Source organism: Pleuronectes platessa, chromosome 6, assembly GCF_947347685.1.
Source record: "Pleuronectes platessa chromosome 6, fPlePla1.1, whole genome shotgun sequence".
Lineage (NCBI taxonomy): Eukaryota > Metazoa > Chordata > Actinopteri > Pleuronectiformes > Pleuronectidae > Pleuronectes > Pleuronectes platessa.
In genome coordinates this window covers 3,577,060-3,602,926 of record NC_070631.1, presented here as the reverse complement: position 1 = coordinate 3,602,926, position 25,867 = coordinate 3,577,060, and the positions used below count along the sequence as shown (strand labels likewise).

Sequence of the window (25,867 nt, the reverse complement as noted above, 5' to 3'; positions counted from 1 at the left end):
CTGTAGTTTTTGTGGTGTGGTCAGTGCTACACAACCTGCACAGGAAGCTTCTACTGCGAGAAGACTTTTACTTTTTAGAGCCTGATAATGAGGTCACATCCTGAGGCAGTTCTGAGTTGACCCTCCTGAGGATATGGATGATGACACACACACACACACACACACACTCACACACACAAAGGGCTGAGATGCACACAACCGACAAACACATCTTTACACATAAAAACAATATCTTCAACGACCACACATTCCACCCAAAAAAAAAATTACACCCTTTTCACTTTTCAAAAACTGCTTTTTTTGAGATCTACTCAATCACGTCGGGTCGTTCCACATCGTCTTCACATCCACCTCGAGCGCCCTGCATGCTAACAAAGTGACGGAGCCTCCTCCATCTAAATCACTGAATCACTAAAATGAAATCCCGTGTGTCAGAGCTGCAGCTGCGTGAGCACATGCTGCATCTTCACGTCCGACATTAGCACCAAGGTTTCTGTCCTTTTTTAATCAAATAAACAAAAAGAAAAAGAAAGAAGAACAAACAGACGCAGGAGACGAGAAGATGAACTCAGCAGAAGCTTTTGTTGGTTTTTGTTTTGTTCTTGACAACCTGAGTTGTGTACTGAAGCTGCGTGCGCCTCTTCTCCCAAAACACTGTGAGCATGCTCGTGTGAAAAAGAAGAAGTTCCTCTACAGAAGTGAAGAAAGAAGACCTAAACGCCTCCAGGTATTAATACAGTTATAGGCCTGTAAAAAAGAAGAAGAAGCCCTGGACACACAGTATTAGAACCCAGAGTGAACTCTGGGAAAAGTCAGTGGAAGAGCAGTTATGGTTAGTTTGCATGTTTTCCCCCACAAATATAATATATATATATATTCATATGTATATAAATAAAAATTCAGTGCTGTAAAAACATCTCCAACTCCATAGGATCTGACCCATCGTAGAAGGCCTAATATGTTTTACTCTTCTCGTGACTAAACCTACTGCTGGGATATGTAAACTGTACTGGTTCTCCTGTGTTCCCCGTCCTTCATGGAGAACACCACACTGAGGAAGAGCAGTTCATATTCATATTCAATTCTTTTCTTTGTTTTTGGTTTTACTGCACACAGAGAAAGAAAATCCTGTGGTGTCATGTTGAGTTGTGTTATTTTTTTTTTGGTAGCAGCAAAGCACCAAGTTTGTGTTTAAGTCTCTGTGTGAGTCTGCTGTGTGTGTGTGTGTGTGTGTGTGACATCACTCCATAGTCTCTCTGTGTGTTTGTGTGTGTGTGGTTGTGTGTGTTTGCATGGGAGTGTGTGCGGTCTATGAGGAGCACGGCTGCACGTTGACGCCGTGCGCTGCGTGGGCCTGCAGGTCGATGGCCTGGGCCGGCTGCTGACCCGGCCGGGCGTTCATCAGCGCCAGGTTCCTCACGCAGCCCGTCATCCCCGAGGAGAACTTCCCCCCCGTCATGGCGGCCGTGTCCGGGGCTCCGCCTGTCACATGACAAACACATCCAGTCATTCATGAGCTCTTCAGACGTTTGGACCCACGAAGTAAGTTTGAGAGGTTGTTGTTCTTGAATAAAAGAATCTATGAGAAGCTCTTTTATATTCTCTAACTTCATAACTGACCACATGTAATATTTTGTTTATTAAAACAAGAAAAACTATATCATAGAAAGCTGCTAACTTATAGAAGATAATGTAATGAAGACAGACAAGTTGTTTTTAGTTCAGTCAAGTTTGAGGATTATATCAAAATTGCATGGTGCAGTTAGGATATTAGGAAATGTACAAGAAGCTACCAGTATTTAAACTTACTTCACGTACTTTCCTTTTAATAAAATAATAAAATATAATATAATATTAACAATACTCACCCAGGTATATGCTGCCTTTGGTGTTCACCATGAGGCTCTTTCCCTTGGACTGTCCGTGCAGAGCAGCTCCTCCATCAATCTGAATATATCCGTCTTTTCCAGTTCTGAACAGAAAAGAGCGTAAAATGTAAAACACTCACACTACACGATGAGTCAGGTCACATGACACGTTGAAGCAGAAACACGCGAGCAGAGATCCTGGTGAACGTGTCTCGTGAATTATTTACTGGGAAACTTAAGAGTGCGGAGACGTTGTTGATAGTAATTTATTAATCTGTTGTTTTCTGTGACGGGTCAAAGTGTCGGCTGTGGAAAAAAGGTGTGAGGCCGATTTAGTGGATGAACCAGAACCGACAACAACAGTAGAATGAACCATTACAATGCATTTCAAGCCTGGAACATTATTCGATGATAATAATAAAGAATAAAAGAATACAAAGAGCTTCAGTATCTATTTTATATTACTACGCACTCTGAGGGTTAGTTCACCTTGTGTGTAGATACAGTACTGTGTGAACATTAACATGTAACCTCACCTGACTGCTGTGATCTTGTGCCATCTCCCGTCATTGATGGACTTGCGGGACAGGATCTGTGCCTCTCCGCTGCCCAGCTGGAAACTGGATATGGTGCAAAATCGTCAGCATTACTTCACCGAGCCGTAAAGAACATGACTCATCGAGAACTGATCAGAGCAGCAGGAGGCAAAAACAGCTGAGTCACCTGAAAACGAGGTGTCCGCTCTGCAGGCCCAGGCTGATGAAGTCCTTTCCTCTGCCGTGTTCTCCCAGCTCCTGCAAAGAAATGTTGAGTCAGAAGAGGACGAGGAACTGGGACGACTGATCAACTGCACCATACAAAGTGCAGCCCAGATCATTTACAACTGTATTTGTATAAGATTAGATAAGATAAGATTTCTTATTTGTCAAAGGTGGAAATCTACTGTGTCACAGCTGCACAAAGTAAATAGTAAATGATAAAAGAAGCCCATTGCAAACTGTGCCACACAAACACAGGTCCCGTGGCTCTCCAGATGTTCTCCAGATGTTATCTTTACATGTGTTCGTGGGAAATGTGCACGGATATGAAAACATGCCAAGTAAATGAGACGTGTCGTGTGTTTGAGTTCGATACCTTTTTACTAGCATGCACCTTTCGTAAATTGCGTGCGCCATTGGTCTCCTGAGGAAGACGGAGGATGAGTTAGAGAAGCAACATGCACGTTTTTAGTGATGTCAGAGGAACCAGCCAAACGTGCCACAGCCTCGGTGACACAGGTACAGGTTAGACAGTGATGAAGATGCTCGACAGCCGGTGATGAAGGTGCTCGACAGCCGGTGAGACACGGAAGATTTAATACAGGGAAGCACTGGTGCAGACGTGCAAGTCCAAAAAACAATCACAGCGAACGTGAGGAGAACACTGATGAGCGTCTCTCCGTCACAGAGGAGGTCGTGGTGGAGGATTAGGAGGAGGAGCAGGAGGGGATGTGCAGGAGCAGAGTGAGGAGGAGGAGGATTAAGGGGAGGAGGAAGGTTAGGTCTACAGATGAGACAGGAGCAGGACTCACCACTCCCTGCCACAGGATCAGACCCTCGGAGGAGCCGGTGTTGATCTCCAGTTCGATGGTCTCTGGTGAGTCAGCGGCACTAAGAGTAAAAAAAGACGTTTGATGAATTAACTCCTTTTGAATTAACTCCTAAATACAAACAGAACAAAGTTAAAGATGCAAACTGCACTTTACCTTCGTGGGAAAATGGATTTGGGGAGAGCCACGAATCCGTTGTTGTGGAAATGAGCTGCGTATTGATAAGGAGAATCTAGAGAAGACACAACACAGAATCAAAAGAGGAATTTAATCCAAGTGAGGCTGGTGTGAACGTTCATCCTCGGGGTTACGGCGCCCTCCAGTGGTGAAAGCATGGAAGAACCCCTGGGTAACACAGGCTTGGTTAGAGACAACAAACATGTTTTAGGTTTTTAAAGTGAGAGAATGAAACTGCTGAAGGAAGAAACGACATATTCCCCCTCTTACAAATGAAAAGTTGACTTTAAGAGCAATAACATTTAAAACATTTTGTTGCTACAGCTTTATTTGTTTTGTTTATTTTACCCCATTTGTAAAATGGCTCAGAAAACTTCTTGAAGCCGTCGCCTCCTGCTGTGCAGCTCTAATCCTGTGACCTGCCTCACTCTCCACAATCCTCTATCATACACACTGCCCCCCCCCCCCCACCACCCCCACCCACCCCAGCGTCCACCTGCAGACTCTGACTATTTTAAATTGAATTGAATTATTTGCTTTTTTAATTAATGTCTTGTGAAAAAGGAGCAAATAATATAAGATTCTTGTTATTTTTTGCTCCTTTTCATTCTAGATTTGAGATTTGAGTTTTATAAACTTATAAATAAAGATTATTTGCTCAACATTTCACTTTACATGAATGTAATCATATCCGGGGAAGTGAGAAACTAAACTTCAGACCAGTTCTTCAAATTCAAAAGACAAACAACAAAGCAAAGCACCGAAACCGAGTTCAACGAAAATGCATGATGCAGAATCTTTCGTCCCTCACACGGCACACTGTCCTGGATCTTCCACAGAGACGGGACAGAACTCACCGACACCACAACTTCATGCACAGATAAAACCTCCAGTGCACAATATGCCTGAAGTCTCTCAACAACTCTCACACCCGAGCTTTCAGCAGAAACATGGAAATGTTAGTGGCAGCCGGCTGTTGGACACGGAGCAGTTTTTAATGTTCGGACTTTCGGACGGTTTCAGTTGGAAAAGTTTGTTTTGTTTTTTTCTCGTTGCAGAGAGACGAGGAGTTTTGAAGTAGACGGAAGGTTTCATGTTGTGAGTAGCCACCTGACAGGGAAGAAGGAGCAACAAGGGGAATTCCACATTCTAGTGTTAAAAGAGATAAATCCCGCCACCGTTTATTAGAGATGCAGAATTCCCCTCTCCGAACTTTCCGATGGGGGATGAGAGCCTCAGTAACCAGCTGAGTACACGTTTGGTTTCATGTGTTAGGCGAGAGACAGTTCGGGTTGACCTTGGAGGGGTCGTGGGGGCCCCCCTCCCCCCCCCCCCTCTTAGAGCTTGGACGGGGCCCCCCCTGGTTAGTCACGGTGCTTTCAGGCAGACTGAACGTTTGGGGATACTGTACCATTCACCACGCTGGTTTGCAAATTCCGCGGGGCCTCTGGGAAGCTGGAGACGTGGCCTGTGTGCGCAGGATATATATCGATGAGAGCGCAGGGGTGAGACACACGTAAAATCAATTGGTGGGGTCAACCCTCCCAGCATGCATTGCAGCGCTGGGAGCGAGTCGTGTGGTGCGTAGAGCAGCTCCGCAGTGGGAAGGATGTGAGATATGTGTGTGTGTCTCTTTCTACAGGATGCAGTTGTATCTAGTTACTAATGTCTATGTGGCTGCTACTGGAATTCAATCAATAACAAAATAACAACACTTTGGATTTAATTGGTGATAAGAGTGAAAACTTACTCTCTTCACAGGTGAGGCCGGTGAACCCGGGCGCACACTCACACTGACCGCCGACGCAGCTGCCGCCGCTCTGGCACTGGAGGTCGCTCTGGCACACGTCCTTCACCACCTCACAGCGCTCACCTGCAGGGTCACATACCAGCCGTGGCTCAGGGGTCAAAGGGTCAACTCACACCAGTGGGCAGTTTATAGAGCTTGGATGTAATCGTTGCTTTTTATTGATCTTTTTGTTACATTTATGGCAAAAAATGATAGAAAATTAAGAAATAAATGGTAGAAAACACACATGCGCTGCAGATAAAACAGATTTTTGCATTAGATTAAACTTGAGCGAGAGTTTCAACGACCTCTGGGCAGATTTTACACTTTGACAACTTGACCAACCGTCAAATCCGTCCTTGCAGAGACACTGGTACTCGTACTCGGCGCTGGACATGCAGTGGCCTCCGTTCAGGCAGGGCCGGCGGTCGCAGGGGCTGATGTCCACGCACTTGCGGACGGCTCTACTTTCCGTGAAGCTGTAGGACAGATCCACCTTCTTGTTGTTGATGGAAACCTGAACAGGAAGTTGAAGCAGTTAAAAGCTTCTTGTTACAGGAAAAGAACGTTCAGGAGCTTTTGTTGTTTCGGTCCCGGTGGGATCTCACCTCTCCGATGCATCCACCGAACATCTCGCTGACATTGGCGGCCTCGGGCAGGATCTCCATGGTGGGAACTCCTCCCAAGTACATGGGCGTGTGGATGTTGAGGCCCTGGGATTTTCCAGGAGAGGTCTTCCTCTCCACTGGGCCTTGGTCGACCCTCAGGTGGCCGGCCCGCTTGTTCCGCTCGGCCACCACTCGGTGCCACTGGCCCAGAGACACGGGCTCGGGACTGCGAAGGATGGCCTGGCCTGAAAAAATCAAAGCCCGTCCATGGATATATTTGACTTTGATCTGAACAGAGCGTGAATGGAAAGCAAAAGAACTTCATTGTTAGTCGACCTCACCTGTGCCCAGCTCGTATCTGAACTCCACGTGTCCCTCCACCATGGAGATGCCTACGAAATCCTCCGTCTTCATTTTCTTCCCACCGCAGAAGAACATCAGGCCGTCTCCATGCAGCGGCTTGAACTCCATCTCCACGCGCAGGTCATCGTGGATGTTGGTCAGGGGGGGGTAGGCGATGAACGTCTCCTCACCATCAAACATCGGCGTGGTCACCAGTTCCCCTTGTGAAGGTAGCGGAAGAGGAAAATGCATCAAAGTTATCTTGAAGTATATATTAAATGAAACGGCTTTAAAGTACAGAAGACGATGTTGTATCTCTTTCTTTTAAACATTTGACTTCCTGTCTTACCGCCCATGCACTTGTCTCCGAACTTGCCGAGGTGGCAGCGGCAGTCGTAGCCGAGGCCGTTCTGACGGCTGATGCACGTGGCGTCTGGTCCACAGGCCTCTGAGGGAGTTCAGGAGGAAAAAGATAGATAGATAGATGGATGGATACTTTATTAATCCTGTGGGAAATTCACATCATCCAGTAGCTTATACACTTACACACCTCACCGACATGCATACATAAATCACATATACATAGGGAGAACATATTACAGTGCAAAAATGGGTGTGACCCTATGGTACAGAATGCAATGATGGGGTTGTGTCAGTGTCCAGTAGGAAAGGGTTCTTGTGCTGCTGGAGTGGATAGTACAACAAATAAATATATATATAAAAACAAAAACAATATATAAATATATAAATAAATAAATAAATAAGAATATGTAGGTGGTAGAGACTGTGCATGGGGCAAGTATAGCCAGTAAAGGGATGGGCAGTGGGTTGGTATATAATGAGATGCGATGAGATGAGAAGAGTAGAGAAGGGGAGATCATTCCCCTGTATAGTGGGTGGTGGACATGGCCCAAACCATCACAAACCAGTGACCAGCTCTTTAATCCACGAGCAGTAACACTGTGATTCGTCTCCACGTACCTGAGTGGCAGTGCAGGGACGAGTGGTGCTGGCAGTTGCTGCCGGTGAATCCTCGGGGGCAGCCGCACTTGTACAAGCTGCCGTCGGAGTCCTCGCACCTGCCGCCGTTCTGAGTGACACGAGAGAGAAAATCCTCAGGACGAGCAAACACAGGTCGGTGGGCATCAAACCCACGGAGCGGCCGCACGCCACTCACCTGACACGGGTGATCTTTGCAGGTGGGACAGTTGGTGACGCCCGTGGAGCTGCGGTCCAGGTCTTTGAAGATCACCTCCTCCCCCTGGATGAGCAGCTGACGGATGCAGCCGACGAACCCGGTCTTGATGCCGGCGGTCTTGGCGAGGGTCGTGTAGTTGGGGTAACCGCCCACGTGCAGCTCCTCGTTCAGATCCAGACCCTGGAACTTGCCCTGAGGAGAGGAAGTGACCATTTAGTCTGCAGCTCACAGAATTCATCCAGATGCACGTGAGATCAGATCTGGATGAGCACCTGTGAGCTGCCGTTGATCGGCTCCCCTCCGTCCACGATGATGTAGCCCAGCGTGTGGTTGCGATACAACTGGACGGTGTGGAACTCTCCCAGTTTGACGGGGTTGGGGTCTCGTATCGTGGCCATGCCGGAGCCGACGTCAAACCTGGAATCAGACCAATAGAGTTAGAAGATAAGGAATCATCATCAAGCTTCATGACGCTGCTTTCACGTTATCTCTCTCTTCCTTCATCTCGTCAGACATGGTAATACCTCTCAATTTATTATTCTCTTCGATATTTTACATGTTGTTAAATGTTATTTAGTTCATGGTCATGGTCTCTGGTTAGTGGACGACCGCTCTACCTCCTGGGCCACACAGCTAACCCCCCACTTGTCCCTCTATCTGAGGTTTCTGAGTATTGTCCCTCCAGAGTCTGAAGCCCTGTGAGGCTAATTATGAATTAAATGAATATGATACAAACAAATATAATTCATCTGAGAACTGACCTGAACTCCAAGCGGCCGCCCACGAGTCCCAGGGAGATGAAGTCGGCTCCCGTGGTTCTTCTCTGGCCGTTGTAGAGGATCATACCTGCACCACAGACACAGGACCAGTGAGTACTGGGACAAAATGTGAATCTACATCGCACAATAATATCCATCTTAATAAGTCAACTGATCCAACACATGGACGTTTAATTTGTATAAAACTAAATCGTCCAGTATTTGAAAATCATGCATGTAGATAATCTTGGACCTGTTAGGATGGACATTGTTTGTGATGCAGTGAATCACACACAGGCTGAACTCTTTGAAAGCAGGAGGGTGAAGCAGCATGCTGTGGTGAGGCGAGTTCAAAGCCAACCAGAGCCAGGTTAGAACCTCCTCTCTGACCACTGGGCTGCACGGTGCAACCAGTAACACTCATAGACTCCCAGTCCTCATTCGTCTGTCTCCACATGCTGTTAACATGCTTCTATGAACCACACAAGTCTAAATGTCTAATAGATTGTATAAATAATATCTCTACCTTTGATTTTGCAATGAATCTTAAATTGTTAACACAAAGACGCATATTTAGTTTTTCATCTTTTATAAGTTTCATCCTTTCAGTGTTTTATCATTTTAAGTGTTTTTAGGGCAGGTGCAATATTCAACCAACTTTTACTCCCCAATAAATTCCAATGGGGACAATAAAGTATATTTGATTTGATAAAAGCCATAGATTTCATTTTGATATTACAAAGATTGTTTTGTCTTTTTATTCTGCCATCATTTTGTCTGCAAATCAACAGCGGGAAGTTTAAAAAAAAAGATTATTTCAGTATTTATCTCTCTCTCCGCTGCGGTTTCAATCAATATAAATATGATTAAAACATTGTATTTATAAAGTTCTAACATACTCTGACTGTGATCTGAGCTGTGCTGCTTTATAGGCCGTGTAGAAGCTGATGCAGTAACCAGGCTTTTATTGTGTAATCCTCCCGAATGACCGAACATCCTGTCGGTTCCAGTATAAAGGCCATGCACCGTATTGCATCACTTTCACAGCCCTTAAATCTGCCCTGAGCCGGATGCACGATGTGAAAGTCTGATGCAGCCAAATAAACAAAAACAACAACAACAACATCAGCCTTGAGCTCCTGTGGATCTCAAGCACTGAGACTCACCAGCGTACAAAATGAGACCTTCCCACCATGTGGGTGAGAGGAAGAGGAGGAGGAGGAGGAGGAGGAGGAAGGAGGGGACAGAAGACGCAGTAAGATTATACATGAGGATAAATGACAAACATAGAACATAACATACACTGATATGAAAAGAAGAATCAATTAAAAAGAGTATTAACTGCACAATTAAACACTGAAGATTTAAGGTTTCACTTTCTTACCATCCACATTATCCGGTCTGAAGTTGATCTTGATGCTGAAGGACTTGTAGGCGTTCTTGATGGTCGGCAGCGTGAGGAAGGACAAAGGCTCCTGAGCAAAGTACGGCATCACTCTCTCTGGAGAACAAGCACATGAACTCATCATTAAATAAAACAGCTCAGTCCAAACCTCTCATTTAACATATTATCATCCGTCCCCTCTCTGCTCTCCACTCTGCACACTGACCGTGAACCTGCAGAGTCGTGAAGGCCTCCACTTTGCCCTGTTTGTTGGACGCGGTGCACACGTATGTCCCAGAATCCTCGTGGGCGACGCGAGGAACCGTCAGAACGTTGACGTCCTGGAAACACTTCGGAGGAAGTTCTCCATCCAGCTGAGAGGAGGAATCACAGATTGAGCATCATTAGAGACCACGTTACACAAACATATTAGACAAGACAACAAATTTAATATTTATAATTCCTGAAAGATCCGGTTACCTTGGACCATTGGATCTCGGGGACCGGATATCCAGAGGCCACGCAGGGCAGGACCGCATCAGACCCGACTGTCACCTCTTTGGTTTCTGGCAGTGAAGCAATCTGAGGAAGGGCTGTGCAAAGAGGGTTTACAAATAACAATAATTACAATAATTAAAAGAATAACCCAAAGCATCTATTCACACACACACACCTTTTGGGGTCAGTATTTGGCCCAAGGACACTTTGGCATGCAGACTGGAGTAGCTGAGAATCTGTGTGTGTGTGTGTTTGTCTGTGTGTGTGTGTGTGTGTGTGTGTGTGTGTATGTCCAGTCGGATAACTCACACTGCACGTTGAGCACCACCTGGGACTGCACGGAGCCCACGTCGTTGGTGGCGGTGCAGCGGTACTCCCCGGCGTCGGCCTCCGTCACCCGCTCGATCTTCAGCATGCCGCCCCTCACCATGATGTGGGCCGGCATCGAACCTCCCACTTTGCTCCACTGCACCGTGGGCTCGGGGTCGCCGACCGCTTGGCACTCGAACTCCACGGAGTTGCCGATCATCACGGTCTGCACCGAGGTCCGCACGTTGATCATCACCTTCGGCAGAGCTGAGGGACAGGAACAGGAAGGAAGATACACGTGATGTAAATAATAACAGGAAGTAGTTTTTTTAAGTTGGTTTATCTGCAGCAGATGTTTACGGACCCTGGATGGTGAGTCGGGCCGAGTCCTGGGCCTGACCGTACACGCTGCTCGCTCTGCAGATGTAAACACCTTCGTTGCTCTGTTCAAGATTCTGATCCTGCAGAGAAACGTTAAATCAAACTCATGAAAACAATATCTCCCATTTAAACAACTATATCAGTCAAGTTTAATGTTTCAGGCCATTTAAAGTAAAATTGTAAGTTCAAAACTCCGTGAAAAGACTAAAACCAGCAAGAAGTTGTCTCTCTATTGTCCAGTTTGAATAAGTTAAAAACAATTATTGCTAATTGCCACATTTGCTTTTAAATAAGAAAACTTTGACAAAATGCAAAACTGAGAATTTGGTCCTTTAATATCAAACATATCCAAAACGCTCGTGGCTGTTTTTCTCTTGAGCTGTTTTCACCGAACCACCAAGCGGCACCATGACTCACCTGAGCACGCCGTCCTTCACGTGGTGGTTTGGCGGCAGAGCGCCTCCTTCCTTCAGCCACTCGATTTTGGTTTCGATGCCGCCGGCCGCTGAGCAGGTGAACTCCACCGCGCTGCCCTGGGCCTTGACCTCGACCTGGGGCGACACGCGCACTGCCAGAGGGGCTGGGGGGGGGGGGGGGGGGTAAGACACAGTTAGAAGCTGCTGTATTAAAGTTGTTTAAGAGAGAAGAAGCATTTTTGTGCACGTGTGGTGAAAGTCTTTCAGACCCGGTGTTGAGACACTCACATCTGACCGTGACCTTAGCCACCACTTCACTGTTGCCCACTTTGTTGCCGGCCACACACTTGTAGCTCCCAGCATCCTCGGCGGTAGCCAGGTTGATCTGGAGGTCCCCCCCGCTGACCTGCGCCCTCGGGGACAGGCTGCCGTCCAGCTTGGTCCAGGCGTAGGTCAGAGGCGGCGTGCCGTGGGCCAGGCACTGCAGCCGGATCACCTCCCCCACCCGCACGGCCACGTCATCGGGCACGGACGTGGCATAAGGAAGAGCTGAGGGGGGGGGAAATAACCTTTTATATCCATATGCACACACACAGCAACATTAAACATGAAGAGGGAATTTCTACTTGGTGCATACTATGACTCTATTATCATCTGGACCGTACAACACTCACTTTCCACATCCAGCATGACGGTGACCTCCGTGGTGCCCATGTTGTTGGTGGCTTTGCAGATGTATTCTCCAGAGTCCTGCCGGCCGACGTTGGGCAGCACCAGGCTGTTGTTGGTGATCTTGTGTCTCCAGGGCAGAGGAGAGCGCAGCTTGGACCAGGTGATGGTCGGAGACGGGAAACCTGGAAGAGCCAAGTGGAGATGAGGATCATTTTGGAAAACGACGCTAAGGAGAGGAAGGTTCAAGCTGATTCCCATGAGATGTGTGTCAGCCGGTCATTACCGTGAGCGTCACAGCGCAGCGTGGCCGTCCGTCCCTCCACCACGATCATGAGCGGCTCAGGGACTGACGCTCTGGGCACCGACGGGACTTGGGAGCCTCCCTGGACAGTGACCTCCACCGTGGTCTCCGTGGAGCCCTCGTTGTTCCGAGCTGTGCACACGTACGTGCCGCTGTCCTCTGGACGGGCCACCAGGATCTGCACCGGAAGAAAAACGATAGTTAATTCACCTTAGAAATACACTGAACTTCAAAAAAAGATCCTCTAAGAAATCAAACAAACGGACAGGGGTGTAATCAGATTACTCCAAGTTTCACTCCTCCACACATCAGGAGTTTCTGTACCTGCATGACGGCGTTGGACTCCATGGGCACCGGGCTGCTCAGCATGGTCTTGCGGTTGCTGTCCAGCCGGTGCCAGGACACCGAGGGGCGGGGCTCCCCTGACGCCTGGCATTCCAGGTTAATGGGTTCGCCCACCCTGATGTGCACTGGTCCCACAGGAGTGACGGTGGCCACAGGAGACTCTGAAAGCACAGAACACGTCTGTGACCCTGATCGGCCACTAGAGGAAGCCATTCTCCATGAGGAGAGGCTCTTCTGTAAGAGTCTGTGATAACCTGAGCTGCTTTCCACTCACCTTTGACGATCAGAGACACGATGGTGTGGGTGATGCCGAACGGGTTGCTGGCCACGCAGCGGTAGGCGCCGTGGTTGGCGGGGCGAGCTCTGTTGATGGTCATCACTGATCCGTTGAGGTCGACTCTGACGTTATCTGCAGAGGAGAGGAGCCAAGAGGACGTTAGATCAAACAGCCTGTAGAGTGGAATCTGTATGAGCATGAACCCATTAATGTGTTTTCATGATCCAGTGTTTTAGAACTTTCAATTTTTATCTTTTGGGTTTATGGAGAAAAGAAAAATCTAAATTGCGAGCGAATCGCTTTTCAGTGTTGAGCAATATTCAATCTTAGGTTTAAAGATACACAACACGGGGGGGGGCCGGCGTATTTATTTTAACAAGAGCTATTGGATTTAATATTACAGTTTTTTATTGAACGTATTTCCAGAGGTAAAGCCGGTAAATCTCAGCAGGAACTAGTAAGTAAAGTTTAGTAAAGTAATCAGTCTTTTAATGAATAGATAATTACTTCATGGGTGGATTGCAGCTGTAATTGCTTGTAAATAATGACATCATAAAAAACAGAACTCGTTACACAGGTTTATTCCTCACAGGCGTCTGTGTATGTGTGTGTGTGTGTGTGTGTGTGTGTGTGTGTGTGTGTGTGTGTGTGTGTCAGATGTGTGTGTGTGTGGTTATTACCTGGCAGCGGCTGGTTATTGGCCAGCTTCCACTCCAGTCTGACAGGCTGGGCTCCGCTGTACACCCTGCACCTGAAGCTGGCCGACTCCCCCACACGCACTGCAGCACTGTGAGGCTCGATGGCGATGATGGGACTCTGCAGACCTGCAGCAGAAACCAGTGAGAGAGAGAAAACCAGTGGTGAACGGGGATGAGATCATGGGACCGGGCGAGGGAAAATCGGTCAGAGGCTGGGCGCCACTGGGAAGCACGAGTGGAAAGTTCACTCATGAAGTGAAGCAGTGTCATTCTGGTTTTAAAATGCCCTGCCCTAAATGTGCTGCCATCAAGTGTAATATCCTCAATGAGAAAGAAATCACTGTGTTAATCCGAAATAAATGTCCAACTACAGTTAAGTACAGTGGGTTTAAATAGTTTGGGATGGAACCAATGGGCTCTTGTGTTCATTGTGCTGAAATGTGACTAGAAGGTCACTCAGTGGAGACGATACCTCTGCTCAGGCCCAATGAAATCATAGTTAAACTCCCTAGATCTGGATTTATATTTTGATCTGCATTGAATTGGATGAACTCATAAATATCAGTCCCCTAAGAGCCATTAGTTAATCCTTTGGAAAATCTGTGAAAATGTCAAAAAACTAAAGATTCTGGATCTGCTGCCTCCTGATCCGGATCCAACAAACTACTAACAATCAAACCTGATCTCCTGGAGGTCAAAACAGCTGATGTAGTCCACATCTAAAGTTTAAACTCACGTGAAGAGGATGAGGTGACGGACACAGAGACTGAGGCCTGGTGGACATGAGATCCTGGGTTTCCAGCGATGCCCTGAACCCGACAGATATACTCCCCTGCGTCCTCTGGAGAGGCCGAGCGGAGCAGCAGCCGACTGCCCACAACCTGCAGGACCAGGAAAAGGACGAGAGACGCTTCAGATCTGCTCACAATACTAAAGATATGATCATATCTGTACTACAACAACCACTACTGCTGCTGCCAGGCGACACTGTGTGATAATAAATCATCTGAATATGGGATTAAACGGAAAACAGAGAAAGAAAAATACTCTTGTGAGTACAAAAACTGCATAAATGTTTAACTTTTGTGTGTGTACAGAAGTATCATGACAACAAAAATTCTCATAAGATGTAGAAGTACTTATTGGTACATGACATTTCAATATCACAGCTAGATGAGGCAGATGGCGAGTACTTTTTACACAGGTGTGTACTGGGTACTTTATAGTGATGTATTATTTTGTTTGTCAAATATTTGTGTAGTGCTATGTATAATTGTGATTTACAAAGTAACCAGTGACTAAACTGGAGTTTTCAGATGAAAGTAGTTGAGTTGGAAGATTTGATCCAACTCTGAAATGTGAAAGTTAAAGAAATATAACTCAAAGAACAGAACTTGAATTAATGTTTAATTAATTAAACCACATTTAAAAATAATTGAATGTGCAGTGTCTTCTATCTGTTCTCATGAATGTTCTGTGTCAGGACCTGGACGTTGGCGGAGAGGTGTCCGCTCACTCTCGCCCAGGTGACCTGGGGAGGAGGATTTCCAGGAGCCAGACAGTTGAGCTCCAGACTCTGACCCTCCTGCACGTCGGCGATCGACGGTTCGATGCTGACCACGGCCGAGCTGTGGTCCGCTGTGCAGACACAAACACGGGCGTCACACGCTGGGGAATCTTTTTCACACATAACTGTAAACAAGTTATCTAATCAAGGGGCTTCGGTTTATCCATGTTCAGACACGAGTCAACTGAATGAGTTGCAGATGTTTCAGACGCTGACCACGAGGGAGATTGTGCAACGAGGGGAAAGGTGAAAAGGTTGTCGATTGTTGGAATGGAAGAAAAACACTAACACAAACTTTGTTGTCATGCAAATTATTCACATATGTACACTTGTATCTGTACGACTGTTCACGTAGAGGATTATGCAAAAACTACCGAATGGATTCACGTGAAACTTGTGAGATGTTTTTCAACATTTTCCTTGATTTCTCAGTGAATGATTCATGGTTGGACATTTTTTTAAACTTAAATTTATGGAGTTGTGTTCTCCATATTCTCTCTTTATTTATATGATTCTCTCTAAATGAATCGAACAAACAAAATGTAATTTGCCAGTTGCATGCAGAAACTAACCAATAAAACCTTTGTTCCCTTCATCTCACCTTTGAGCACGGTCACTTTAATGGGAGAACTGTTTGAGCCGAAGCTGTTGCTGCCGACGCACATGTAAGTGCCCGAGTCGGACATCCTGATGTTGGGGATGAGCAGGGTGCCGGTGTCGGTCCGGTCCATTCTGGCCTGGAGGGGGACACATCGACGAGGGGAGGAGATTAGAAACACATCTCAGCTGGCATCAGGAATAATGATGAACAGACTCACACGTCAATTCACACTGAGGACAAAGCACATCACTTACCTGCCTCACGTCCCTTCACACAACACACACAGCACAGTGCCCACATTGTGATTCTATTGGCTAACAGCGACACAGAAGCACCACAGTGTAGATACAGACAGGACAAGAGCTGTTACTGCTACAGTTCAGTGTCTCTACACATTGATTCATGATTTCTACGGCACCAAACGTTGATTTCTACGATGATTGGTCGTGTTATCATTGGTTAATACATCATGATCAGGGATGGTTACATGTGTTACACGATTGTTTTTTTATTCTGGAATGAGGAAAAGTTAGATCCGACAGTTTGAGACACGGTGATTTGGGCCAATGAGAATTAAAAAGCAGTTTTAATCGAGGAAATCCTCCCAAATCTTTGAATAATCACTTCATCCACCGTCAGACACCTCAGGGCAAACGACTCGACGACTCTAACGACTGGATGAGATTCAACGACTTGTTTACGTGACTCCACGTGGTCGACAGGGGCCCGACACGGCTGAAAATGAGCTTTTATAACTTTTGGAAACTCCTCCGAGGGGAGGGGAATCAGGAGGGGAGGGATTACTGTATCCGGAGGGGGGGGGTGTTGTTGGGGCATCCACGGACAAAGCTGCTTAACTCCGGCCCGTTCAACCGTGAGGGGGGGGGGGCTAAACCGAGCAGTGGCTGAGGCGGGCCCGGGCTCAATGTGTGTCTGAACCCATTGAGGAGTTTTCAAAGCAAGCCGGTTGCCAGAGCACACAGAATTTCTGCGTGGCCGCACGGCAGAGCCCGGCTCCCCCTGGGAAAGGCTGACACAACGCAGGGGCTCTCTGAGGCAGAACTAAACAGGCCCCCCCCCCCCGGAGCCCTGGCTGAGCTGAGGAGGGCCGTGCAGAAACCAGACTGACACAAACACCCCCCTCCCCCGGGGGGCAAGGGGCCGATAGGGGGGCAGCTTGCCAGCGCCTGGCATGGACCGAAATAACGTCTGAAATACCTTCAGCACCTACTGTATACTTAGTCCTGTTAGAACACTGGACGGGCCATGAGGTGCCCAGACGGCTCAGGGATGGGATGATGTGGACAGAACAAAACCAAAGACTAGGGATCATCGTTAATAAAACGTGACATGAAAACAAGAAGTGCATGCAAGGACATGAAGAAGCCAACCAGACGCAGCTGGTTTGATTTGAGTGTCTGAAGGCGTCTCTGAGTGGACTTGGTGAGCAGCTCCTCTAGAGGGACAGGGTGTGAATCAAGGACACGAGCATGCACTTAGTGGACAATGTGTGAGGACGACGGTCAGCAGAGGACAATGGATGTGTGAGACGGGACAGACAGACATCGGACAGATGGACAGACCTGCAGCTCCTCAATGCGTCTGTGTAACACATCGAGACTGTTGCTTTTAAACTGATGGAAACCGTGAGAGGGAATGGCCTGAGCAAAACGTCAGAACGGGGAGAGGGAGTCAAAAACAACAACAAGAGGGAGGGAGGAGACAAACAGAAGGGAGGGAAAAATACAGGTCAATGGTCAAAATGCTGAAACAAGTTGTAAAAACAGGCAAAGTTTGATGAAATACCATCGGCAGCGGACGCAGGTAAGAGATACGAACACAAGACGGTTTGAATGAATCCACGTTTAAGTCACGGGTTAAGGTCACGGAGGTCGCGGGCGGCGTCTCACCTGTGCGGGGATCTGTCCTCCGTTTTTCAGCCAGGTGAGTTTGGGCGTGGGCGACCCGGAGGCGCGGCAGTACAGCCTCAGGGTCTCGCCCTCGTGGACCTGGATGTTCTGGGGGCTGACCTGCACCTGGGGCTGGGTGCCGAGGCCGGTCGGGTTGGATTCTGAGCGGGAAATTCAATTTGTCATCATTCAAAGAGAAAACAGATCACGTGCACGACGAGAGGTGGAGAGTTTAAGAAGCCATAAGACATACATTAGCCTCTGTATAGCAAATAACAGTGTTTTGAATCAAGGAGAGTTTGTTTTCCTGACTTTTTATAACTTTTATTATTCTTTCCAAAAGCTGCACAGTCGCACTTTAAATGATTGAACTGCATTTAAGATTTTTCTGCTTCTTCAAAAGAGTTGGTTTAAAAAAAAATATTGGTCCATTGAAAACAGGCTCGACCAGATACTTTTCTCATGGGATGATATCTCTTGGTTTTAAGAAACATAGTAGGATCATCATACTGATATGATTTCGGTCTTTGGAGTGAAACTGCAATTCTCTAGACGATGATTTGAAATGTTGAGTGTTATGATGACTGTTATCGATTCATTGATTTCTAATTGATTGTTGAAAAGAAAGGAAATAAAAAAAGGTATTTCTTTATTTATGTTATTTATATGAAACGGGCAAATTAATATACGTTATTACATCTACCTACTCTTTCTTCTTTCATGGAATGTGTTTAAGTATATTGTTTTGTTGTATTTCTGGGTAACTGTGAACTTTAACCTGAATCTAACATTAAACCACACACACACACACACACACACACATACACGGAGCATACTTTGTACGAAGAGGGAAACCCGCGCTGTGTGTTCGCCGTGTGTGTTCAGGGCCTTGCAGGTGTAGTCTCCCTCGTCAGCCTGGTCCACTGCAGTGAAGGTCAGGACGCCGCCTCGTATCACCGCCCTGGGACTCATTCTGTTCCCTGGACGTCCTGCAACAGCCACAGTCAGTGAGTATTTATACATCAAACTTTATAATGGACTGAATCCCTCAGAGTATGTCCCTGCATGCGGCTCCAGTTCGTACCGATCCACTCGATGGCGGGGGTTGGGTTCCCGGTCACCGTGCAGCGGAACTCCGCCCGCTGGCCCTGCTGGACGTTCAGCACCGAGGGGGAGACGGAGGCCACCGGCTGGGCCCCCTCTCCGGCTACAGAAGTGGACACATCAGTCAAACACAGCTCCAAAAACAGACACTTCTCCAGAGTGATAGAGTGATAAAGCAGTGATGGAGCAGAATGAAACCTGGTGTGGAGCCTGTAACCCCTGCTTCTATATAGATATAGATATAGATATAGATATAGATATATAAGCTTTGTAATGAAGGGACTAGACGCTGCCTGTGCCCCCACCGTCACCCTTGGCAGTCTGCGTCCACAGAGCAGACAAAACAGATGAGATGTGGCAGGCCGGCCTTGGCATGGCCTCAGGGCGCAGGGAGGTCTGCGCCAGTTTGGCTGGCTGCTGGACGTCCTACTCAATCCTGCATGATCCCAGTGTGACAGAGCAAAAGAAAGGCCTCTTTCATAAGGCGGGGGGGACGGGGACGGGGACGTCTGAGTCTATCTAAGCAGGCCCAACACTTGTGGGACAGTTGTAGCCGTGTCGAGGTGAGACTCTGTGACCTTAGTGATACAAACGCTGCCGAGCAGGGAGACGTTTTAATTTGTCTCCTGTGGGACAGACTCAGCGGCTTAAAGTCTAGATGTATAAATTATTTAAAAATGTATAAATTATTTTAAAGGTGTTCTGTGGAATCTCTGCCAGAGAGAAAAGTAACCGAGCAGATATCTTTGGTTCTATCTGTCCGAGGTCTGAGACGTTCTGTCTTCACCACAGTGAGGACATATGGAGTTTAATGGAGTTTAACTTGTCCTGCAGACTAATGGAAGTTTACAGCTGTGACAGTGAATCTGTGAGGTTGTACTGCACATCTGCAATTGAGTTAAAAGGCTAACAACAATGCTAACATGCTGAGGTTGGACATGTATGTTATTATTTGCCATGTTAGATTAGCATGTTAGCACGTTATCTAGCATAAACGCAAAGTTCAGCTGGCGCCAATGGGACGTAAATACCGTCATAAGGAAAAATGGTTTTGGCTCAATTGTGATATTTATTTAAAACTTATGGGGTTGCCAAAGTAATTCTGTCATGAACTTGTTTAATTGAGGCTCTCTATTGATGGTCTAGTTGCATCTTGTTTACCAATTTCATGGTTACACATCGTAGTTGTTGAGAAATTTCACTCAAAACCTCATTGAAAGATAAATCGTTTGTTGACTGTGAAGATCTGCAAACGATAAAAGTATCAGGAGCTTCATGTCTGAATACCATCGAAGTCTTCCATCTATTAATATCACTTTTTCAACACTGAAACTGACTCTGACACGTGTGTCTCATGAAGAGATGAGGGTGTGATGGGATGTATTAAGCACAGTATGATGTTTGAAGCCCAGATGACAGATAACTCACAGGACAGCAAGTTTCCCTGAGGAGGAAAAAAGGGGGAAAGAGAAGAGAGTGCAAAGAGAGAAAGAAGAAAGAAAGAAGAGAGAGAGGACATCTCTTGTCTCTGAATGTGGAGATGCTGCTACGCAAAAAACTAATATGTGTGATTCAATAATTTGGCAAAATCAAATATATGATGTGTTCCTGAATTTGTATCTTGTAATTTTGTCTTTTATATACAATCAAGGCTTAGGTCAAATTTTCATTCAAAATCACAGTTTTTGAATTTACCGTCATCCAAAAATCGCAATTCTATGAAGGTAAACTGATTTTTCTAAACAACACTAATGACTTGTGAGATGTTAAGTGTCCTCAACATTCATGAGGAGTTGCCCGTGAGAAGGAACATGCACTTGTTCCTGCAGTGATGGACCCCGATGAACCCGAAGAGCCTGGCTGGCGCCGCTAACGCTCATGTACAATCTTACACACATCGAAATATGATATTTCGGTATATTCCTGGTCGTGTTTGTTTCTCTGAGACGCTCGGGCGATTGTACATGGGCGCTACCGGAGCACCAGAGTGTCTCCATGCTGCGGAAGATGAGTGCATGCATGAGGCAGAGAGGGACAGAAGAGGCCGGGTCGCCTCCAGGGAGCCCGGCCCAGAGGAAAGCGTCCCCCACGTGGACTTACACTTTCTGTGTCCTTCAAACATTTCATAGGCTGTGTAAAACATCTGAGTCTGTGAGGCCTCTGTTAGAGGGAGGGAAGGAAGGAGGGAAGGAGGGAAGGGGGGGAGAGTTAACTGACATGTCTGTTGTCCAGAGTTAAAGCAGTTTTACCTTCTGTCTCCACACAGACACTTAAAGGTTTTTGTTTTTGGTCCGATTGACTCCAAAAACAAAAGCTGTCACACATGATGTAAAACATGCTCAAACAAATCACCTACTTGAATTCAACTGGCACCGCATTCAAAATGGAGCACGACGCTTTTAATTTTTTTATTAAAACTCGTGATTTTTATCGTTCTCTTTGCAGTTGGTGTCATTTTATTCACAGTAACATGCATCAAAGGTCTGAAACTTACCTGAGAACACGGGGAGCACGGTGAATTCAAGTGTGTGGGTTAGAACGACCAACTTCACAATTAAACTGCACAAACACTTAAACACACACACATCCAGTCAAAATGCATCGGATGTGCACAGCAGCAACAGGAGGGGGGGGTTTGCAGAAGAGCCACACATGATGACACATGCAGGTTAGTAGCAGGAAGCAGGTTTAAACTTTAAAACACTAGTTTTTTATTTCAGCTGTTGAAAAGCTGACATACAGCTTGTGGTCGCCCTCAACTGACCACGAGCCACGTTCATGAATTTTGCAAATACGCTTGAGCTCTTGTCATTGTTACTTTAATCAGATTTCTCTTTTTTTTTATTATTTTCCACAAAATATTCTTTCACAGTCGAGATAAATACATTAAAATGTGACACGTGTACATGGCATCTGTTACTTTAAAAAAAGAAAACATGAAGACAAACGAGTAGAATCTTTACAGAAGCACCTTTGGGTATATTTTCCAGTGATAACGTCTTTGTGTCGTTAAAAAATGAACAAATAAAAACGTGTTTAAACGTGTGACCTGTGATTGTTGAGGTGGACGATGTTCTCAGCCGTATATATAAACATATTTTTCTGATAAAAACACATTTTGTATAAATGTAAACACACAACATGCAAGGTGAAACCCTGGAAAACAAACATTTCTGATATTTGATTTTATAGAAGCATTTCAGGGTCACATACTATTTCAGTCAATCAAATAAGTGAAATGTGCCAAACAACATCGACAGGATTGTAAAAAAAAATAACATAATATACAATTTAGCTGATTACTGACATAATTAGGATTTTAAAAGACACATTTATTCCTTTAAGAGTCAGCTCTTAAATATCTGTTCAGCTACGAGTAACAATCAAGGCAAACATGGTCGACTTCTGGGATGAAGGAGCGACAGAAAACACAGGTTTAACCAGGGGCGTGGCTAATAGCACCGTTTTGTTCGTGGACATTCATCATCAGGATGATTTCAAGATTAACACAGTGACGTCAGGAGGGAAACAAACACATTTAAGACAAATCTCCTCTCGTCCAAGATACGATAAGAGTCTTCTTTGAATGTCAGAGTCACTAAGCACCAGTCCTGGCGTCCACTCCTCCTCCTTCTCCTCTTCCTCCTCCTCCTCATCCTCATTACACGCTACAGGGAGGGCAGGGAGGGGCCCCAGGAGCCCAGGAGTTAAAAAGACAGAGCCCAGAATCCAGCGCCCTGCTGGTGAAACCTCTAACAGCAGCAACCAGCGACTCTACCCAGTGATCGAGAAGCAACCAAACCACCACCGATTAATTCAACCAACGTGGAAGAACTCCCCAAAAAAACAAGAGGAAAGGAAAAAAAATCAAAACTGGAGTAAATTCAGAGGAAAGCGTTTCCCACAAGTCACCGATCGGACAGAGCGCTCGTTTGTCCTAAGTTCAGAAGCAAGTGTCGAGACTTTGAGATCCCGTGAGTTTAATCTGAAGCTGCGTACTTAGCCCCGATGTGTTATCTGAGGAGAGTCTGCAGTTTTTGTCCTATGACCAGACCCACAAGCTGTATTTCTTCATATAAAGCAGAGACACACACAACGAGTAAAAAAAAGTAAAGAAAAGGCAGCGTGGTAGGATAGAGGTGGGCGATCGAGGACTGAGACTGAGAGAGAGAGATTTAAAATCCATGTTTCAAACCAATCGTTTTTTACACCTTATTGGTCAAATCTACTGGAGGCCTTCTTATTTCTTTAAATATGTACTGATGTAATGCACTAATGATATGTAATTTGGTGCATCTTGATTTGGTGCAACTACAGTAAAAGCAGCAAACAATGGAAAGAGTTCACGTTCTCTGTACCTTATGTGTCATTCTATGGAGAGTTTGCACTTATTGGATCGTGATAAAAAAGATATGTAATATGATTTTTTTCTTTTGGGGGGGGGATCGCCCACTGCTATGATACCACATGGCTGATTTGTTGGTATCTGAGCGCACACGGCAAAAGCATCGGGAGTTAGAGCTGCAAGCTTATTATGCTGTTAACCCAGAGCTCAGTGTTTACAGGGATAAATGCAGTCAAACAGAAGAGCATGCGCCATTCCAAGCTGGACAGAGGGAGGGAGGGGGGGAGAGGGTGGGACTCAGGTTTGGGGTGGGGGGTGGGGGGGACTACAGGAGCCAGAGCTGGTAGGGTGGCGGGTGGCAGGGGGGGTGACGGGTAATGGAAGGCAGTGCCGAGGATCACGAACCTGGCACGTGGAGGACGGCACTGCCCTCGTCCATGGCGAACATGTTGGAGCCCGTGCACACGTAGACGCCGGCGTCCTCGGGCTGGACGTTCTGAATCGTCAGGATGCCGTTGAAGTCCATGGCGCGGCTGGGGAGCTTCCCGTTGCCCATGCGGGTCCAAACCAGGGTGTAGGCTGGTGACTGTGGTGGGGGTGGGGTGGGGGGGAGAGCGGGTTAACGCACAGGAATCATACGTTGACTGAAAGCTCGTGGAGCTGAGAGAAGAATGCTGTTGTTGTTGTTAAGCTGCTCAATAGAAGCTAATCTCTTTGAAAGATCATGGCACCATCATGTAATTTATATAATACATAAACCTCTGTGGAATTCAGCGCTGCATACGTAACATGAAACACAAATACCTCATTCATTCATTCATTTCTAACATTAAAAACTATTATTTACAAACATTGAAAATATAAAAAAATAATCTACATATTCGAAAAGGAGTGAGAAGAAGAACAAACTCATTTAATCTCATAATTCATTAATTAATATCTTATAGTTAACCAGCTTCCTACATATCTATAAAAAGATCGTTTACCTCTGCTCTATATTGTATGAAAAATATATGTGATAATAAATACAATATAAATAAGCCATACACCTACATACCCAAAATCAAAAAGTTTGGGATCAAACACATATTTACTTTCTTGCTGCTATTTGGATCAACTCTCATATTTGTCTGTTAAAAATTAAATTACAACCAGGAGACAATTAATTTAACTTAGACAAGCTGGCTCCGTCCAAATTCATCTCTGTTTGTGTTTATTCTAAATTAAACTAATCCAACCTGAAGCTCCACAATCTACAGATAAATGTATATGACAGTGGCATCTATATCATAATTTAATTATGAAGATAATAATAACGACTGATGTGTGTTACCTTGCTCTTTGCTGTGCAGATGAAGCTGACGGTCGATCCCACCCTGATGGTCTGAGCTTTGGGCTCCTCAATCGTCACCTCAATGGCTTTGGATGGGACGCCTGGTGAAATGCAGATATCATCAAATAAAAAACAAATAAAGAGACAATATTGAAAATCCCATACACAGTTATGGAAGCGAGAACCATACGCACTTGTGACAACGATTTCAGCGTGGCTCCGGTTGGTGCTGCGCTGGTCCCGGCAGGTACAGACGTAGACGCCGGCGTCCCTCGGCTGGACGCTGGCGAAGTAGAGTTCTGCTCCTGCACACACAACACGTCGATTATATGCAATTCATGTAACTTTAAAAACAAAGACAGCAAACGTAATATAACACAGGTTCGATCGTATCTCTCCACGCCTCGGCACTTTGCCTGTGAGCGTCCTGTACCTTGTCTGCGTCTGTCAGCGCTGATGGAAATGGGCCGTCCATCCTCTCTGGACCAGTAGAAGTAGTGGGGGGGCGAGCCGGACACCTGACACCTCAGGGTGACGGGGCCGCCCGGGGTTGCCTGGACCCGCTCCGGATAAACCTTCACCACCAGAGAAGCTGCAGCTGCAAAAAGGTAAAGACAAATTCACCAGGGAGCTTTTTCCACTGAAGTGTGTTTTATGATATTCAGATAATTGGGACGAATCCTGCAGGTTGTTGTTGCTTGTTTTATTTACAAAATACAAATAAAAGAGAATGGGGCTAAATTGAGAATTTCCACAGTTAATCCCACTTTTCTTTGCCTCTTTTGTAAAATACCCTCCTGTCTTATACTGTATATTCATATTTCTATTAAAAACAAAAAACCAGCCTTACCATCATACGGGCGACACTTCTGTCTCTCCTGTGGGTTGCCCACGTATCCAGAAGCACAGCTGACGACACACACGTGGAAAGAAAACTTAACAACAGCGTAAACAGCTCAAATCTTTCCACTTGAAATGATTTCTGCGACTCCACGTCTGGGGTTAGGGTGTCGGGTTTTCTTACCGCTCACAGTACTGGCCAGTGTAGCCGGGCTCACAGGCGGTGCACTGGTAGCCTCCGTTTCCGAGGCTCTCACAGGTCGGAGAGAACCTGTCACACGGGTGAAACACACACAGAGAGGAAATTAAGTTATTGATAACTGATTCCCTGCAGGCTGTGGCTGAGGAAACTCAATATGACACCTGATTATAAAAGGAAGCGGCTGTTTGAGACGCGCACATTAAACTGAAAGAATTTTTAAATGTAGGTATTACTTTCACGAAGCCAGACACCAGACGACCAGTTGGCAGACAACTGGTTAATAATGGAAACAAATCTCCAGAATTTACAAGACGGTGGAATTTGCTGTAAACAAGAGCAAGTGAGCCGGACACTGA

The 25,867-nt window shown here is 46.1% G+C and overlaps 1 protein-coding gene across 1 annotated transcript in view; it reads right to left on the bottom strand.

Moving 5' to 3' along the window:
- Window positions 1–583: 583 nt before the first annotated feature.
- Window positions 584–25,867, bottom strand: part of hspg2 (heparan sulfate proteoglycan 2) — an 85,991-nt gene continuing 60,707 nt past the window's right edge. Inside the window, 44 exon segments of the mRNA XM_053424676.1 lie at window positions 584–1,482; window positions 1,869–1,972; window positions 2,405–2,488; window positions 2,592–2,662; window positions 3,003–3,050; window positions 3,439–3,517; window positions 3,613–3,688; window positions 5,045–5,101; window positions 5,384–5,506; window positions 5,768–5,939; window positions 6,031–6,275; window positions 6,372–6,593; window positions 6,722–6,820; window positions 7,354–7,462; window positions 7,550–7,762; window positions 7,843–7,987; window positions 8,332–8,416; window positions 9,495–9,512; window positions 9,713–9,829; window positions 9,939–10,086; window positions 10,193–10,305; window positions 10,520–10,786; window positions 10,884–10,974; window positions 11,308–11,480; window positions 11,605–11,865; window positions 11,991–12,170; window positions 12,272–12,467; window positions 12,614–12,795; window positions 12,909–13,043; window positions 13,592–13,735; window positions 14,346–14,490; window positions 15,096–15,247; window positions 15,778–15,913; window positions 17,361–17,438; window positions 17,688–17,848; window positions 18,524–18,676; window positions 18,772–18,894; window positions 20,892–20,951; window positions 23,542–23,722; window positions 24,470–24,570; window positions 24,664–24,774; window positions 24,903–25,067; window positions 25,320–25,378; window positions 25,494–25,580. Of these exon segments, the coding sequence (XP_053280651.1) occupies window positions 1,310–1,482; window positions 1,869–1,972; window positions 2,405–2,488; window positions 2,592–2,662; window positions 3,003–3,050; window positions 3,439–3,517; window positions 3,613–3,688; window positions 5,045–5,101; window positions 5,384–5,506; window positions 5,768–5,939; window positions 6,031–6,275; window positions 6,372–6,593; window positions 6,722–6,820; window positions 7,354–7,462; window positions 7,550–7,762; window positions 7,843–7,987; window positions 8,332–8,416; window positions 9,495–9,512; window positions 9,713–9,829; window positions 9,939–10,086; window positions 10,193–10,305; window positions 10,520–10,786; window positions 10,884–10,974; window positions 11,308–11,480; window positions 11,605–11,865; window positions 11,991–12,170; window positions 12,272–12,467; window positions 12,614–12,795; window positions 12,909–13,043; window positions 13,592–13,735; window positions 14,346–14,490; window positions 15,096–15,247; window positions 15,778–15,913; window positions 17,361–17,438; window positions 17,688–17,848; window positions 18,524–18,676; window positions 18,772–18,894; window positions 20,892–20,951; window positions 23,542–23,722; window positions 24,470–24,570; window positions 24,664–24,774; window positions 24,903–25,067; window positions 25,320–25,378; window positions 25,494–25,580 (5,842 nt within the window). The 3' untranslated portion in view covers window positions 584–1,309.